Source organism: Eleutherodactylus coqui, chromosome 7, assembly GCF_035609145.1.
Source record: "Eleutherodactylus coqui strain aEleCoq1 chromosome 7, aEleCoq1.hap1, whole genome shotgun sequence".
NCBI lineage: Eukaryota > Metazoa > Chordata > Amphibia > Anura > Eleutherodactylidae > Eleutherodactylus > Eleutherodactylus coqui.
Window position 1 is genome coordinate 329,270 of NC_089843.1, and position 18,231 is coordinate 347,500.

The 18,231-nt window shown below is 46.0% G+C and overlaps 1 protein-coding gene across 5 annotated transcripts in view; it reads left to right on the forward strand.

Moving 5' to 3' along the window:
* The window catches only part of LOC136572295 (zinc finger protein 271-like), a 302,103-nt gene that overhangs the window by 157,165 nt on the left and 126,707 nt on the right, over positions 1 to 18,231 (forward strand). For 2 of the 5 annotated variants that reach the window (XM_066572752.1, XM_066572756.1), the window contains exon 2: positions 1,635 to 1,758. The exons of the other annotated variants lie outside the window; for them this stretch is intronic. In XM_066572752.1, coding sequence (XP_066428849.1) covers positions 1,669 to 1,758 — 90 coding nt within the window. In that variant the 5' untranslated portion in view covers positions 1,635 to 1,668. The remainder of the gene's footprint in view (positions 1 to 1,634; positions 1,759 to 18,231) is intronic. 5 annotated transcript variants of the gene reach the window in all.

Here is an 18,231-nt window from a genome sequence, read left to right on the forward strand (position 1 = left end):
AGCTCCCCCTAGTGGTGGCTGTATATATCTGAATACAGACGCCATCACCTTAGTGGCTGAGAACCACTGGGCCTCCACTCTCTGACTGCTCCCCCTAGTGGTGGCTGTATATATCTGTATGCAGTGAGCTCCCCCTAGTGGTGGCTGTATATATCTGTATGTAGTGAGCTCCCCCTAGTGGTGGCTGTATATATCTGTATGTAGTGAGCTCCCCCTAGTGGTGGCTGTATATATCTGTATGTAGTGAGCTCCCCCTAGTGGTGGCTGTATATATATGTACACAGACGCCATCACCTTAGTGGCTGAGAACCACTGGGCCTCCACTCTCTGACTGCTCCCCCTAGTAGTGGCTGTATATATCTGTATGCAGTGAGCTCCCTCTAGTGGTGGCTGTATATATCTGTATGTAGTGAGCTCCCCCTAGTGGTGGCTGTATATATCTGTATGCAGTGAGCTCCCCCTAGTAGTGGCTGTATATATCTGTACACAGGCGCCATCCCCTTAGTGGCTGAGGACCACTGGGCCTCCACTCTCTGACTGCTCCTTGGTTTCAGGGTCATACACATAAATCCAGGTCTCATCCATGGTGACCGGTCCATCCAGGAAGTTCTTATCAGTCCGTAAACGCTGACAAATGGACCGGGGAGTTGTCACTCCATGCTCTTCTGATCTGTTGTCAGACATTTGGGGACCCACTTTGCAGATGGCTTCTTCATGGATGATGACACAAACCCGTTCCCCACAAACCCCCATGATGGCGGCTATTCCTGCAGCCGGCCGATTCTCCAGTATGAGGTTGTGCGCAGCACCGGCGATCTCCGGAACAACAACCTCTCTCGGTCGTCCAGGACGTTCCTCATCATTGGGACTGAAGTGGCCCCCAGTCCATAACTGTAGAATATGAAGGGCATTGATCCCCAATGTCTGCGACAGATCACCAGGAATATCCTGCGCCGACTTTATCACTCCTCTGCTCTGATTGGCTGTGAATATCGCCTTAGACTCCGCCATTTTGTGTTCCCGCGTGCCGAGATCACTGTGGCCATAAGCTACAAACATATATTAGACACATAAGGCTTCCATGTGATGTAACATCCGTTACCATAGAAACAAGAACACAAAGCCAAAGCCTTCTCAGCAGCCCCTCATATATATATATGTGTGTGTGTGTACGGTTTTCAGCAGAAAGTTACCGCTGATCCGCTAACCGTAATCGCAGCCTGAGGGCACTGGTGGCTCTGCCGGAGTATGCTTTACCTGTCACACCACCGGGATGCTCTGGTGGATGTTGACCCCGCCACCAAAGGGGTTATTCACACAGGGTCTCCCCGATCCAGGCAAGGAAGGGTTGTCCGCACAGCGTCCGCCGAGATACATCGGGGTCGGAGTGGAAGCTCATCCTTCATTGAAATCAATGGACGCTGTGCTTGTAATTGCAGGCTAGGGTTCCATTGACCTGAATGAAAGCTGCGTCAGCCACTACACGGGTCGGAGCAGCGCCCCCAGTCCATCTCAGCGGGCGCTGCCTGGAAAACCCACTTGCATACAATGTAAACCTCATCTACGGCAGCCGTCTATAATCCATGTGTTGATGGGAGGTTCTGGGTGTCACTAATGATCTTCTCCTCTCATAGAGCCTGCTGCGGTACTACAACCCCCATCATCTGAATGACCCCTCCCCCAAGGATGGACATAAAGGAGACCTCCAGAAGGATATTGGACGTCGCCTTGGAGATCATCTACCTGCTGACCGGAGAGGTGATACAATCTTTCTATGACCTTTTCCCGTCTCCTCCCTTGTTGCCTCCTGACCATGAGATGAACCCACCGGGTACGGACAGGAAGCATAAAGGGTCCCCCAGCACTACTTGGCGCCTTCTTCCCCCCTCTGGGTGGGAGAGGAGCTTTTCAGCCCTGTAGGAGATGCTGCCGGATTGGCTTGTCTTATACAGTCTTGAGGTTCACTTATTTTGTGGTGCCTGCCATTTGGGTCAGTGATCCTTCCTTTTCTGGGGGGGAGAGGGGGTCCTTCAGTCTTAACTACTGCTGCCACCAGCCCCATTGAAAACAGTGGAGAATAGCGTGATCTCCTGCCGCGGCTGTGACGAAGGGAGCCCCAGCAGGGATGTGAGGCTGTTTCATATAAAAAGACCTTGCATGCAGGCCTCCTGTCGTGGCTGTGTTGGTGGATTCATAGAATGGAATCATAGAATGGTAGAGTTGGAAGGGTCCTCCAGGATCTCAGATAGATGTCTGCCCACCCTCTGAACACTTCCATTGATGGAGAACTCCCCACCTCCTGTGGTAACCTGTTCCACTCATTGATCCCCCTCACTGTCTAATATCTAATCTGTGTCTCCTCCCTTTCAGTTTCATCCCATTGCTTCTAGTCTTTCCTTGTGCAGATGAGAATAGGGCTGATCCCTCTGCAGAATGGTAGATATTTGTAGACCGCTATTAAGTCTCCTCTCAGCCTTCTCTTCTGCTAAACATTCCCAGATCCTTTAACCGTTCCTCATAGGACATGATTTGCAGACCGCTCACCATCTTGGTAACTCTTCTCTGAACTTGCTCCAGTTTGTCTATGTCTTGTATAAAGTGGGGTGCCCAGAACTGGACCCAGTATTCCAGATGAGGTCTGACTAAGGAAGAGTAGAGGGGATAATGACCTCACATGATCTAGACTCTATGCTTCTCTTAATACAGCCCAGAATTGTGTTTGCCTTTTTTGCTGCTGCATCACATTGTTGACTCATGTTCAGTCTATGATCTATTAGTATACCCAAGTACTGGATGCCAACGTTCCCCCTCGTCCACTGGCCGTATAACAATCTCACCATGTCTTTCCTTAGTTGTTGGGTTCTTTTTCATAGTAGTCGGGGGGTTTTAGGCTACGAAAACCGTTACTGACTATAGTATACTGACTAAAGCATGTCAATGCGAGAGCCTCAATGTTGTAGGGGATTAAAACGAGATTTGGGTTTGACATCCTCACTAATTGCTCTGAGGGGTCGGAGTTTAATAAGTTTCCAGTCAAAACACTAGGGAATATTAGTTGTAGATACAATGGCAATGTGACGTGTCCGGGGGAGCTGACAGATAAAGGAATTGGGCTGGAAACGGTTACAAAGGGATAAAGCCTTGGAAAGTGCTGAGGTTTCAGGCTCATTTATATTATAAGTGGAGAAGTCAAATAGTTTTGCTTTGGCTATCTGATTTTATTCTTCTTTGCTAATGTGGGTTATTTGAACTTTAGGCCTTTTCCTCCCACCCTTACATCCTCTTTATCTCTTTGTGGGTGATCGGTTGGCTGTTGGGAAGTATTGTGTGATTGGTAAGGCTCGTTAGCCGAGGAGAGGTCTTATGTTGGCAGATTGGGGACTGTATTGGGAGGGAAGGTCTAAAACAGAGTTTGCTGACGTGGTGCTGGAGCCTGACGAGGGTTGGTCATCGCCCATACAATTACACTCACTAGAGGAAGCTATAGTTGGGATGACTTGTTCTAGACGGCCCTCCATATCAATGTTGTCAGTACATAGAATCTCACTATTGAGTGAAGTGGGAGGAGGGGTATTTCTGCATCAGCTATATGTAGAGAAAGCTGCGATTACTGGTACCTCGTCATCTGGATCAGAAGTTCGGAGGTCCCGGCTGCACCGTCGACACAGTTTGCATGGGATTGACTAACCATTATTGGTGGATTTGTGTCCGGGACCGAGATCGCATTGGTTTTCTACACAGTTTTTTGGGTCCAAAGGCATCCATAGGGCTTGATTTATGGGAAATGGAACAAGTAGCAGTTTATTTTGTATCCACAGGGGTCCTGAGTATATGAGACACAAGGACACAGCTGGTATCAGTAAGTGGAGCAGAGGGTCTGCGGGGACCGTCTCTGGAGCCCACAGTGAATCTGGGTTCTTCTATTGTCATTTAATACCCTTCGGATAATCATTAGTTGCATGAGCTGGAGTGCGCTCCATTTCCTTGGGATTATCTCTAGGCTCACAATTTCCTATTACCAAATGCAGGACTTCAAGATGATTCTCAAAGGCTAGAACGGATGTATAGAGGACATTCGCCTTCTCCAGTGCTGCAGCATAGGATAATTAGTGGTAATGAGCAGGAATTATTAGTTTGTGTCTATTTGTTAAAAAATCCATGTCACCAGGAAAGGGGGAATATAGAGATACACTTAGTCCTTTAGGAATCACATTCTAAAGGCCCATTTACACACTAGGATAATTATCTTTTAAAAGATTGAAAGATCAGTGATTGTTTTACATAAAGTACTAATAGGCACTAATTGCTATTAGTACTTTATCAGCTTCATTTGCATGCAATTGAGCTTCTGGGAGTTGTTGCAGAACTCAGCAGGTCTGATCTCTGTAATTAGCTCCATTGTTCAGCTATGGGCTGCTAAGAGAAAACAATGTAATCTCTAGCTCCCTGTGGAGAATTTTGCACCATGGACAGCAGACACAATTCACAGACGTGACTTATATTAAAACTCAAATTTTTAATAAGATACGATTAAAAAACGAAGAAAGGGCACAACACTGACAAACATACAAAAACAAGGAACCAGGTGAGGTAGACCACGAAACAAATAGTGGTACCCGTAGCGACCTGGATTATGACACTCGATGAGTGTTTACGAACACTCCACTAGGACAGGAATCTAGAAGACCCCAACAGAGCAAGAGTGGAAGTTAAACGGGCTCATTTAATTGTGGTAGTACCAGAGCCCGGATAGAGTTTTTTAGAATCTCTAAGCTCCACTCCGTCTCTGTGAAGAAGCGTATTAGACAGGTATCTATTCGCATCGAACGTGTATCGTTCGGTGCAAATTAAGATTTATAGGTCCTATCTGGACAAAATATGGTGGGGTGTAATAGTGTAATCACCCAACCCCAATATTTATAGAGCATCTGTATGTAATAGAAAAATGCTTAGGGTCAGTTAGAACTCAATATATTGTACTGGTAGTGTTTCTTTTCTCCAGATATTTGAGTACAAGACTCTAGATAACCAAGAGGAAATGTATATACGATTGTACTTTATTCCTCTATATGCTAAAAGGAGCTGAGAATTGATGATGCAATGATGGTATCTGCTTTCAGCAGTTAATGCGTGGAAATAGTACTTTAGACTCTACGCGTTTCACCACATAGTCTTTGTGGATCATCAGGAGATATAGTACTCAAGCTATAGATAACGAATTTGTGTATATTCACAAGAAGATGAGATTGTATCACGTCACAGAGTATCATAAAGGATTAACAACTGAAATAGGTGATAAACTCTCAGTTTCACTAATAAGAAAAATAGGTCACTTAAGGTAAGTGAACTATTTAAAGAGTCTAAGGAGATGGATCCTGACTCAGAAGTGCCAATAGCTCCTGCTCCTAACTGAGGAAAAATGAGCTATTTCTAGGTTCAGAGGGACTATGACGCGATAGTCATGCTATAGAGGTAGTCAAGCGGCCTGATATTAACAAAAGTGAAGCACTAGAAGGGGAGACAGCAATATGTGTCTGTTAGCCCCAATCTTAGTTGGATGTCAAAAAAGACAAAAGGAGAGAAACTAGTGCTTCAAAATAAGCCTAGAGGCTGCCGCAATGTCTAAGTCTCAAATCCCAATGATGGATTTTGAGATAAGCAAGAGGGGAACTAGTGCTTCTTATTAGAAAAAAGCCTAGAGGCTGCCGCAAGGTCTAAGTCTCAAATCCCAATGATGGATTTTGAGATAAGCAAGAGGGGAACTAGTGCTTCTTATTAGAAAAAATAAGCCTAGAGGCTGCCGCAAGGTCTAAGTCTCAAATCCCGATGGTGGATTTTGAGATAAGCAAGTTGGTTAGGAGCCCCTCAAGTAGTAGCTAATGCCCTCATGTAAAAGAAAAAAAAAAAAAAAAAAGCCCCAGCAGGAGCATAGCAGAGAGAGTAACCCGTCGCCTTGATGGTAGGCTAGGGAATGAGGATGGTCATTAACTGAGCTCCTTATATATAAGTGGCTCCTCCCACAATGGGTTTGGTTAAGACAGATCCCTCCAATAGGATCAGGAAAGAACATCAACAATAGCCATGTGCAAAAAAAAAAAAATAGCCGATCTTGGGGAAGTTATAGCACATCTCTATCCAACAGTTAATACATGCGTAATCGCTCACCATAAGGACTGATCGCAGTGCAGATCTATCCTGACCGCTTGATGTAAATATTAGATCGTAGCCTGTAAACAAGCGGACGGGGCTGGTGGGCGTGACGGAGGCGCCTGACGTCGCCGAAGAGGCTGGGCAGAGCGTATGACGTCACCACGCAAGGGGGAGTGCCTGCGGACTGAATCTCAGTCCGTAGGCGGCGTGACGTAGGACGCAACTCTCTGCCGGTGCGGCGTGTGTGATGTCACCACGTCAGGAGCGCACCTACCGATAGAGTCTCGCCCATACGGGGCGTGTGTGCGCTGCGTCTCACCGCCGACATCATGTCAGAGCGCCATGACGCCTAAGCGTAGGGGGCGTCTCGTTATTGCTGCGCTGCTATCGGAGATTGATACGTAACTGGCGTATCAATAGTAGTGCAGCGTAATGGTAACTGCACTATTCAATGTACATAACTGTTTAATTAAGGTATTTAGCTTTTGATTGCACATGAGGTATATGACTAGCAATCTTGTAGGTAAGTATTATTGCTAGTGTATCTTTATTGTCACCAAAGGAGGAGGAGTTGATAAAAAAGTGTATACTGATGCAACAAGTACACACTTATATAAAAAATATAGAATATACAGAAGCTCAGTTTTATTTAAACGTGAGATGCTGAATGCACTGAGATCACTGGTCGTTAATTATGAGTATATTCTAGTGTCTTACCCCTTTTCTTATAGACTGATAGTATGCATCGATTCATGAATAAAGATATGATTTGATACCTGATAAGAGATAGAGGCTCAATTAGAGCATATAAATATAATGATGCTGAAATAAAGAAATATTTTGCACACGAACGGACTACGTGGATCAGGATTACAGATTATGCCAACAGCAGTCAACATTAGAGAAAGCAGTTAAACAGAAGTTGTTCATTAAGACCAGCAGGTTGAACTGTATCGCATCTATAGATCCAAGCTGCTTCTTTTTGCAGAAGCAGTGAATCTATGTTACCTCTTCTCCCATCGGACTTAACAATTTCCATCCCCTGGAACTTTAAACAGCTAGCATCCCCCCCATGTTGCTCCAACACATGGGTGGAGACTGAAGTTGCTTCATTTCTGCCAATGTTGCCTACGTGTGCCAGGATCCTACGGCGAAATTGCTGCCTCGTTTTCCCAATATATTGTTTCTGACAGACACAGGTGATAATGTAGACAACATTTGTAGAGAGACAGTTAACAAAATCTCGTATAGTGTATTCTGTCCCCGTTGTACTTGATCTGAAGGTGTCTCCTTTTTTGATAAATCCACAAGCTAAGCATTTAGCGCATGAGAAGGTCCCATTGGGGATGGAGCGTGAAAGCCAATCACTTTGAGGTGTAGATGGTTTTAGGAAGCTTTTAACTACATGGTCTTTGATATTACGGCCCCGACGGTACGTCACTTTCGGATATGCTGGAATACAGGTACTAATGTCTTTGTCATTTTGAAGGACATCCCAATATGTATGCAAAATCTCAAGTATTTTTTCCCGTCCGGTATCGTAAGTTCCCACAATACGCATTTCTGATGTCTTGTTCCTTGTTTTTGGGATAAGCAGCTCATTCCTGTTGCAACTGCGTGCAAAATGTTCTGCTTGATCCAAAATGTGAATGGGATAGCCTCTTTGTAGGAATCTATCCCTCAATTTTTTACATTCAATGTTAAAAGGTACTTTCTTCGGAATAATTCCGTCTGATTCTCAAGAATTGCCCCTTAGGAATACCTTTTTTAAGGGGTTGTGGGTGGAAACTGTTCCAGGAAAGTAAGCTATTGGTAGCTGTACTTTTACGATAAAGGTTGGTCGAGATTTTGCCATCTGGTTGGATTACAATAGTTATGTCAAGAAAAGTCATGGATGTTTTACTGATATCGGCCGTAAATCTCAGATTAAGCTCGTTGCTATTGAGCCAAGTCACGAACTCAAAAAACTGTGATTCAGAACCTGTCCAAAGGATGAGTATGTCATCGATATATCTTATCCAAGACAAGATATACGTGGACCAGGCACAGTTCTCGGTGGAGAAGACACATTTCTCCTCCCACCAGCCCAGGAGCAAGTTGGCATACGTGGGGGCACATGGCGTCCCCATCGCGGTGCCCCTGAGCTGGTGGAAGAACTTCCTGTTAAACAGGAAATAGTTATGTGTCAACACGAATTCTAATAGTTGTAGAATAAATTCGTTTTGAGCCTGATACATCATCCCTCTCTGAGATAGGAAGTGAGTAACAGCTCGTAATCCCACTTGATGGGGGATTGAGCTATAAAGTGCCTCGACATCGAGACTTGCCACCCATGTATCCGAACTGACTGTGATTCCTTCAATTTGACGAAGGACGTCCATCGTATCCTGTGCGAATGATGGAAGTGCTGAGACAAATGGTCTCAGCATACGGTCCAGATAAACACTGGAATTCTGGGTGATATTGTCAATGCCGGATACGATCGGACGTCCTTTCAGTGGGCTAGTGCCCTTGTGAATTTTAGGTAAAGCGTAGAAAACTGCTATTCTCGGAGTTACTGGGGTCATAAATTTGAATTCTGTATCACTGATGCACTTCAATTCTTTACCCCCAAGTAGAATTTTATTAAGGGCTGTTTGGAAGGCATTAGTTGGATCTTCTTTAAGTGTGGCATATGTAGATCCATCACTCAGGAGATCCATACACATTTGGATATACTTGCTCCTGTCTAATACGACTACATTACCCCCTTTGTCGGATTGTTTAATCACCAAACTTTCGTTACTTTCAAGATCCCTTAGGGCTGACTTTTCGAGTCTTGTCATATTTAGAGCTTTACTGTGTTCTGGCCTGATTTTTTTCAGGTCTCTTAACACCAATTTTTCAAATAAGTCCAGTTCTGGACAATTAATGGCTGGTGGGTTGGTTTTATTACGGAGTTTACAATCGGTACTCGCTAGGGGTATAGTCATCTCATCTTCAAGACTCTGGAGGATTCTGACTGCTGGAATATCAGATTTATCAATGCCAAGATCCTTGGCTAGTTTCTCATCCTGAATGGAGAAAAATTTTCTCCAGCGCAGTTTTCTAACGAAGAGGGAGATGTCCTTTGCCCAGACGAACGGTTGATAACGAGTCGTCGGGACAAAGGACAGCCCCCTCTTCAGCACTGTAGTTTCTTGACTAGTTAATACGTGTGAGGATAGATTGACAATTTTCATTTCTTCGTCAGCTGGCGAGTTACTAGAAATTGCCTGATTTATCTCAGGCTCCTCAGATAGTGTCAGTAGCTCGGTGGCTGATCTCTGCGCCCCCGTAAAAAATACTGTGAGATAGGGAAGTCTTGAGGTGGTTGTTGGTGTGGTCGTCCCCTGCCTCGACCTTTGTTACGTACTCGATTGGGACGTGAGTAATTTAATGTACGAGATCGAGCAACCTCAGTATCAGACTGTTCCGTTTCTGAGGAACTTGGCTCAGTCCCCGAGTATTTATTTATACCAAAATAAGCCCGATTTTCTCTGAAGTCTGCCAGATCTCTCATGAACAAAGAATGCTTTCTATCCTTGATGTGTTGGGTATACTTTGAGGTGTTATCTTGTAAAGTTTTTTCTAGGGTAGAATACTCAGGGTCTGTCAGAAAGATTTTTGATTTTTCTATCAGATCCTCTAGTTGTTTCTGATTTTTAACGAGGGTAATTTTTTCCTCTTCAAGTAAGAGGTTGATGAGTCTGAGTGATGAATTAGTTGCTTCGATCTCCCATTTTTTGAGGAATTCGGGGTAACGGCAACGAACAGGAGGCAGCACTGAGACTCTCAAACCTCTTGGTACAATTTTATGTTCCTGATACTTAGACCCTGTATCTCCCACCAACATCGGACGTATTCTTTATACACTTTTGTTAGCTCTTTGAAAGTAGGTCTAATGGAGATATTATCAGTACTGGGGGTGTAGCCTTCTTCGGAGAAGACAGAATTGGCTTCGGATACCCAATCGGATGTGCAAATATTTCGGGAAAGGAAACCTGCCATGAATAGTCAAGTAAAGGATTCACAGAGGGTAGGCAGTTGAAGTCAGACTAGGTAGATTTAAAGCCCAATTCACAGACGTGACTTATATTAAAACTCAAATTTTTAATAAGATACGATTAAAAAACGAAGAAAGGGCACAACACTGACAAACATACAAAAACAAGGAACCAGGTGAGGTAGACCACGAAACAAATAGTGGTACCCGTAGCGACCTGGATTATGACACTCGATGAGTGTTTACGAACACTCCACTAGGACAGGAATCTAGAAGACCCCAACAGAGCAAGAGTGGAAGTTAAACGGGCTCATTTAATTGTGGGGTTTTTTGTTTTTTTTTGCACATGGCTATTGTTGATGTTCTTTCCTGATCCTATTGGAGGGATCTGTCTTAACCAAACCCATTGTGGGAGGAGCCACTTATATATAAGGAGCTCAGTTAATGACCATCCTTATTCCCTAGCCTACCATCAAGGCGACGGGTTACTCTCTCTGCTATGCTTTTTTTTTTTTTTTTTCTTTTACATGAGGGCATTAGCTACTACTTGAGGGGCTCCTAACCAACTTGCTTATCTCAAAATCCACCATCGGGATTTGAGACTTAGACCTTGCGGCAGCCTCTAGGCTTATTTTTTCTAATAAGAAGCACTAGTTCCCCTCTTGCTTATCTCAAAATCCACCATCGGGATTTGAGACTTAGACCTTGCGGCAGCCTCTAGGCTTATTTTGAAGCACTAGTTTCTCTCCTTTTGTCTTTTTTGACATCCAACTAAGATTGGGGCTAACAGACACATATTGCTGTCTCCCCTTCTAGTGCTTCACTTTTGTTAATATCAGGCCGCTTGACTACCTCTATAGCATGACTATCGCATCATAGTCCCTCTGACCTAGAAATAGCTCATTTTTCCTCAGTTAGGAGCAGGAGCTATTGGCACTTCTGAGTCAGGATCCATCTCCTTAGACTCTTTAAATAGTTCACTTACCTTAAGTGACCTATTTTTCTTATTAGTGAAACTGAGAGTTTATCACCTATTTCAGTTGTTAATCCTTTATGATACTCTGTGACGTGATACAATCTCATCTTCTTGTGAATATACACAAATTCGTTATCTATAGCTTGAGTACTATATCTCCTGATGATCCACAAAGACTATGTGGTGAAACGCGTAGAGTCTAAAGTACTATTTCCACGCATTAACTGCTGAAAGCAGATACCATCATTGCATCATCAATTCTCAGCTCCTTTTAGCATATAGAGGAATAAAGTACAATCGTATATACATTTCCTCTTGGTTATCTAGAGTCTTGTACTCAAATATCTGGAGAAAAGAAACACTACCAGTACAATATATTGAGTTCTAACTGACCCTAAGCATTTTTCTATTACATACAGATGCTCTATAAATATTGGGGTTGGGTGATTACACTATTACACCCCACCATATTTTGTCCAGATAGGACCTATAAATCTTAATTTGCACCGAACGATACACGTTCGATGCGAATAGATACCTGTCTAATACGCTTCTTCACAGAGACGGAGTGGAGCTTAGAGATTCTAAAAAACTCTATCCGGGCTCTGGTACTACCACAATTAAATGAGCCCGTTTAACTTCCACTCTTGCTCTGTTGGGGTCTTCTAGATTCCTGTCCTAGTGGAGTGTTCGTAAACACTCATCGAGTGTCATAATCCAGGTCGCTACGGGTACCACTATTTGTTTCGTGGTCTACCTCACCTGGTTCCTTGTTTTTGTATGTTTGTCAGTGTTGTGCCCTTTCTTCGTTTTTTAATCGTATCTTATTAAAAATTTGAGTTTTAATATAAGTCACGTCTGTGAATTGGGCTTTAAATCTACCTAGTCTGACTTCAACTGCCTACCCTCTGTGAATCCCATGGACAGCAGACACAGTGTGCAGTCCTGCTAATCAACTGTTATGCTGAATAATGGTTTTCAAGCAGAACTGAAAACCATCGTTTGGCCGAACAGTGAAAGAAGGGCACATATAGACACAACGCTCACTGACTCACTCACTGACTCACTCACTGACTGACTCACTGACTGACTCACTGACTGACTCACTGACTGACTCACTGACTGACTCACTGACTGACTCACTGACTGACTCACTGACTGACTCACTGACTGACTCACTGACTGACTCACTGACTGACTCACTGACTGACTCACTGACTGACTCACTGACTGACTCACTGACTGACTCACTGACTGACTCACTCACTGACTCACTCACTGACTGACTCACTGACTGACTCACTGACTGACTCACTGACTGACTCACTGACTGACTCACTGACTGACTCACTGACTGACTCACTGACTGACTCACTGACTCACTGACTCACTGACTCACTGACTCACTGAGTCACTGAGTCACTGACTCACTGACTCACTGACTGACTGACTCACTGACTGACTGACTGACTCACTGACTCACTGACTGACTCACTGACTGACTCACTCACTGACTCACTGACTGACTCACTGACTGACTCCCTGACTGACTCCCTGACTGACTCCCTGACTGATTCACTGACTGATTCACTGACTGATTCACTGACTGACTCACTGACTGACTCACTGACTGACTCACTGACTGACTCACTGACTCACTGACTCACTGACTGACTCACTGACTGACTCACTGACTGACTCACTGACTGACTCACTGACTGACTCACTGACTGACTCACTGACTGACTCACTGACTGACTCACTGACTGACTCACTGACTGACTCACTGACTGACTCACTGACTGACTCACTGACTGACTCACTGACTGACTCACTGACTGACTCACTGACTGACTCACTGACTGACTCACTGACTGACTGACTCACTGACTGACTGACTCACTGACTGACTGACTCACTGACTCCCTGACTGACTGACTGACTCCCTGACTGACTGACTGACTCCCTGACTGACTCCCTGACTGACTCCCTGACTGACTCCCTGACTGACTCCCTGACTGACTCCCTGACTGACTCCCTGACTGACTCCCTGACTGACTCCCTGACTGACTCCCTGACTGACTGACTGACTCACTGACTGACTCCCTGACTCACTGACTGACTCCCTGACTCACTGACTGACTCCCTGACTCACTGACTGACTCCCTGACTCACTGACTGACTCCCTGACTCACTGACTGACTCACTGACTCACTGACTGACTCACTGACTCACTGACTCACTGACTCACTGACTCACTGACTGACTCACTGACTCACTGACTGACTCACTCACTGACTCACTCACTGACTCACTCACTGACTCACTCACTGACTCACTCACTGACTCACTCACTGACTCACTCACTGACTCACTCACTGACTCACTGACTGACTCACTGACTCACTCACTGACTCACTCACTGACTCACTCACTGACTGACTCACTGACTGACTCACTGACTGACTCACTGACTGACTCACTGACTGACTCACTGACTGACTCACTGACTGACTCACTGACTGACTTACTGACTGACTCACTGACTGACTCACTGACTGACTCACTGACTTACTCACTGACTGACTCACTGACTGACTCACTGACTGACTCACTGACTCACTCACTGACTGACTCACTGACTCACTCACTGACTGACTCACTGACTGACTCACTGACTGACTCACTGACTCACTCACTGACTGACTCACTGACTCACTCACTGACTGACTCACTGACTGACTCACTGACTCACTCACTGACTGACTCACTGACTGACTGACTCGCCAAAAGTTCTCCAACTTCCCGATGTCGTAGAAACATGAAATTTGGCGCAAGCATAGGTTATCTCCAAAATAGGAAAAGTAATTGGGTCCCAACTCGATTATTCAATTCTAGTGCAAAAGAATTGGCGTCGAAATTTAACGTACGTAATCTAAATCTCTCAGTTCCCAATGTCATAAAAACTTCAAATTTGGCACGAGCATTGAATATGTCATAAATAGAAAAAGATAATGGGTCCCAACTCGATTATTCAATTCTATGCGCAAAAGAATTAGCGTCCAAATTTTACTCACTGACTCACTGACTCACTGACTCACTGACTCACTGACTCACTCACTGACTCACTCACTGACTCACTGACTGACTCACTGACTCACTGACTGACTCACTGACTCACTGACTCACTCACTGACTCACTGACTGACTGACTGACTCACTGACTCACTGACTGACTCACTGACTCACTCACTGACTCACTGACTCACTGACTCACTCACTGACTCACTGACTCACTGACTGACTCACTGACTCACTCACTGACTCACTGACTCACTGACTCACTGACTGACTCACTGACTGACTCACTGACTGACTCACTGACTGACTCACTGACTGACTCACTGACTGACTCACTGACTGACTCACTGACTGACTCACTGACTGACTCACTGACTGACTCACTGACTCACTGACTGACTCACTGACTGACTCACTGACTCACTGACTGACTCACTGACTGACTCACTGACTCACTGACTGACTGACTGACTCACTGACTCACTGACTGACTGACTGACTGACTGACTCACTGACTGACTGACTGACTGACTGACTCACTGACTGACTCACTGACTCACTCACTGACTCACTGACTCACTCACTGACTCACTGACTCACTGACTGACTCACTGACTCACTGACTCACTGACTCACTGACTGACTGACTCACTGACTGACTGACTCACTGACTGACTCACTGACTGACTGACTGACTGACTGACTGACTGACTCACTGACTGACTGACTGACTGACTGACTCACTGACTGACTCACTGACTCACTCACTGACTCACTGACTCACTCACTGACTCACTGACTCACTGACTGACTCACTGACTCACTGACTCACTGACTCACTGACTGACTGACTCACTGACTGACTCACTGACTCACTCACTGACTCACTGACTCACTCACTGACTCACTGACTCACTGACTGACTCACTGACTCACTGACTCACTGACTCACTGACTGACTGACTCACTGACTGACTGACTCACTGACTGACTCACTGACTCACTGACTGACTGACTGACTGACTGACTCACTGACTGACTGACTGACTGACTGACTCACTGACTGACTCACTGACTCACTCACTGACTCACTGACTCACTCACTGACTCACTGACTCACTGACTGACTCACTGACTCACTGACTCACTGACTCACTGACTGACTGACTCACTGACTGACTGACTCACTGACTGACTCACTGACTGACTCACTGACTGACTCACTGACTGACTCACTGACTGACTCACTGACTGACTCACTGACTGACTCACTGACTGACTCACTGACTGACTCACTGACTCACTGACTCACTCACTGACTCACTCACTGACTCACTCACTGACTCACTCACTGACTCACTCACTGACTCACTGACTGACTCACTGACTGACTCACTGACTGACTCACTGACTCACTGACTGACTCACTGACTGACTCACTGACTCACTCACTGACTGACTGACTCACTGACTGACTCACTGACTGACTCACTGACTGACTCACTGACTGACTCACTGACTGACTCACTGACTGACTCACTGACTGACTCACTGACTGACTCGCCAAAAGTTCTCCAACTTCCCGATGTCGTAGAAACATGAAATTTGGCGCAAGCATAGGTTATCTCCAAAATAGGAAAAGTAATTGGGTCCCAACTCGATTATTCAATTCTAGCGCAAAAGAATTGGCGCCGAAATTTAACGTACGTAATCTAAATCTCTCAGTTCCCAATGTCATAAAAACTTCAAATTTGGCACGAGCATTGAATATGTCATAAATAGAAAAAGATAATGGGTCCCAACTCGGTTATTCAATTCTATGCGCAAAAGAATTAGCGTCCAAATTTTACGTACATAATCTAAATCTCTCACTTCCCAATGTCATAGAAACATGAAATTTGGCACAAGCATTGATTGTGTCATAAATATGAAAAGCTAATGGGTCCCAACTCGATTATTCAATTCTAAGCGCAAAAGAATTAGTGTCCAAATTTTATGTACGTAATCTAATTCTCTCACTTCCTGATGTCATTTTATATAAAGGAAGTGTCGCATGGTTACCTCCCCGTGGTGTTTTCTGGGTAACGCAGAGAACTATGCAAAATGGTGAACATATGTTTTTCCAGTATCTAAAGTAACCACGACTTCATAAGATTTCCGTGTGAACACCAGATAAACACCAGTACCAAATTAACTTGGGCGAAGCCGGGTATATCAGCTAGTCTCTCATAAAGGTGATCCCTCAACCAAAGGATAAAATAAAGAACTCGGTTAGACCACCTCTTTCTAGGTGAAAAGACGAAAGGAGAGATTGATCCATAAGGTCACAGGAAAGAATCAGAATTCCTCTAGAAACTCGCTGTTTCATCCTTGGCGAGGTGGAAGAAGCTAAGGCCTTATGTCCACCGGCAAAATTGAATTTCAATTCGCGCAGATGATCCGCAGTTCCAGCAGCCCATAGAGAAGGTGTCTGTGTCTGGCTCTGTGTGTGTGTGTGTGTGTGTGTGTGTGTGTGTGTGTGTGGCTGGCTGTGTGTGTGTGGCTGGCTGTGTGTGTGTGGCTGGCTGTGTGTGTGTGTGTGTGGCTGGCTGTGTGTGTGGCTGGTGCTGTGTGTGTGTGTGTGTGTGTGTGTGTGTGTGTGTGTGGGGCTGGTGCTGTGTGTGTGTGGCTGGTGCTGTGTGTGTGTGGCTGGTGCTGTGTGTGTGTGGCTGGTGCTGTGTGTGTGTGGCTGGTGCTGTGTGTGTGTGGCTGGTGCTGTGTGTGTGTGGCTGGTGCTGTGTGTGTGTGGCTGGTGCTGTGTGTGTGTGGCTGGTGCTGTGTGTGTGTGGCTGGTGCTGTGTGTGTGTGGCTGGTGCTGTGTGTGTGTGTGGCTGGTGCTGTGTGTGTGTGTGGCTGGTGCTGTGTGTGTGTGTGGCTGGTGCTGTGTGTGTGTGTGGCTGGTGCTGTGTGTGTGTGTGGCTGGTGCTGTGTGTGTGTGTGGCTGGTGCTGTGTGTGTGTGTGGCTGGTGCTGTGTGTGTGTGTGTGTGTGTGGCTGGTGCTGTGTGTGTGTGTGTGTGTGTGGCTGGTGCTGTGTGTGTGTGTGTGTGTGTGTGGCTGGTGCTGTGTGTGTGTGTGTGTGGCTGGTGCTGTGTGTGTGTGTGGCTGGTGCTGTGTGTGTGGCTGGTGCTGTGTGTGTGGCTGGTGCTGTGTGTGTGTGGCTGGTGCTGTGTGTGTGTGGCTGGTGCTGTGTGTGTGTGGCTGGTGCTGTGTGTGTGTGGCTGATGCTGTGTGTGTGTGGCTGGTGCTGTGTGTGTGTGGCTGGTCGTGTGTGTGTGGCTGGTCGTGTGTGTGTGTGTGGCTGGTGCTGTGTGTGTGTGTGTGGCTGGTGCTGTGTGTGTGTGTGGCTGGTGCTGTGTGTGTGTGTGTGGCTGGTGCTGTGTGTGTGTGTGTGGCTGGTGCTGTGTGTGTGTGTGTGGCTGGTGCTGTGTGTGTGTGTGTGGCTGGTGCTGTGTGTGTGTGTGTGGCTGGTGCTGTGTGTGTGTGTGTGGCTGGTGCTGTGTGTGTGTGTGTGTGGCTGGTGCTGTGTGTGTGTGGCTGGTGCTGTGTGTGTGTGTGTGTGGCTGTGTGGCTGGCTGTGTGTGTGTGTGTGTGGCTGGCTGTGTGTGTGCTGTGTGTGTGGCTGGCTGTGTGTGCTGTGTGTGTGCTGTGTGTGTGTGCTGTGTGTGTGCTGTGTGTGTGTGTGTGTGTGGCGTGCTGTGTGTGTGTGTGTGGCTGGCTGTGTGTGTGGCTGGCTGTGTGTGTGTGTGGCTGGCTGTGTGTGTGTGTGTGGCTGGCTGTGTGTGTGGCTGGCTGGCTGTGTGGCTGGCTATGTGTGTGTGTGTGGCTGGCTGGCTGTGTGGCTGGCTGTGTGTGTGTGTGTGTGGCTGGCTGTGTGTGTGTGTGTGGCTTGCTGTGTGTTTGGCTGGCTGTGTGTGTGTGTGTGGCTGGCTGTGTGTGTGGCTGGCTGTGTGTGTGTGTGGC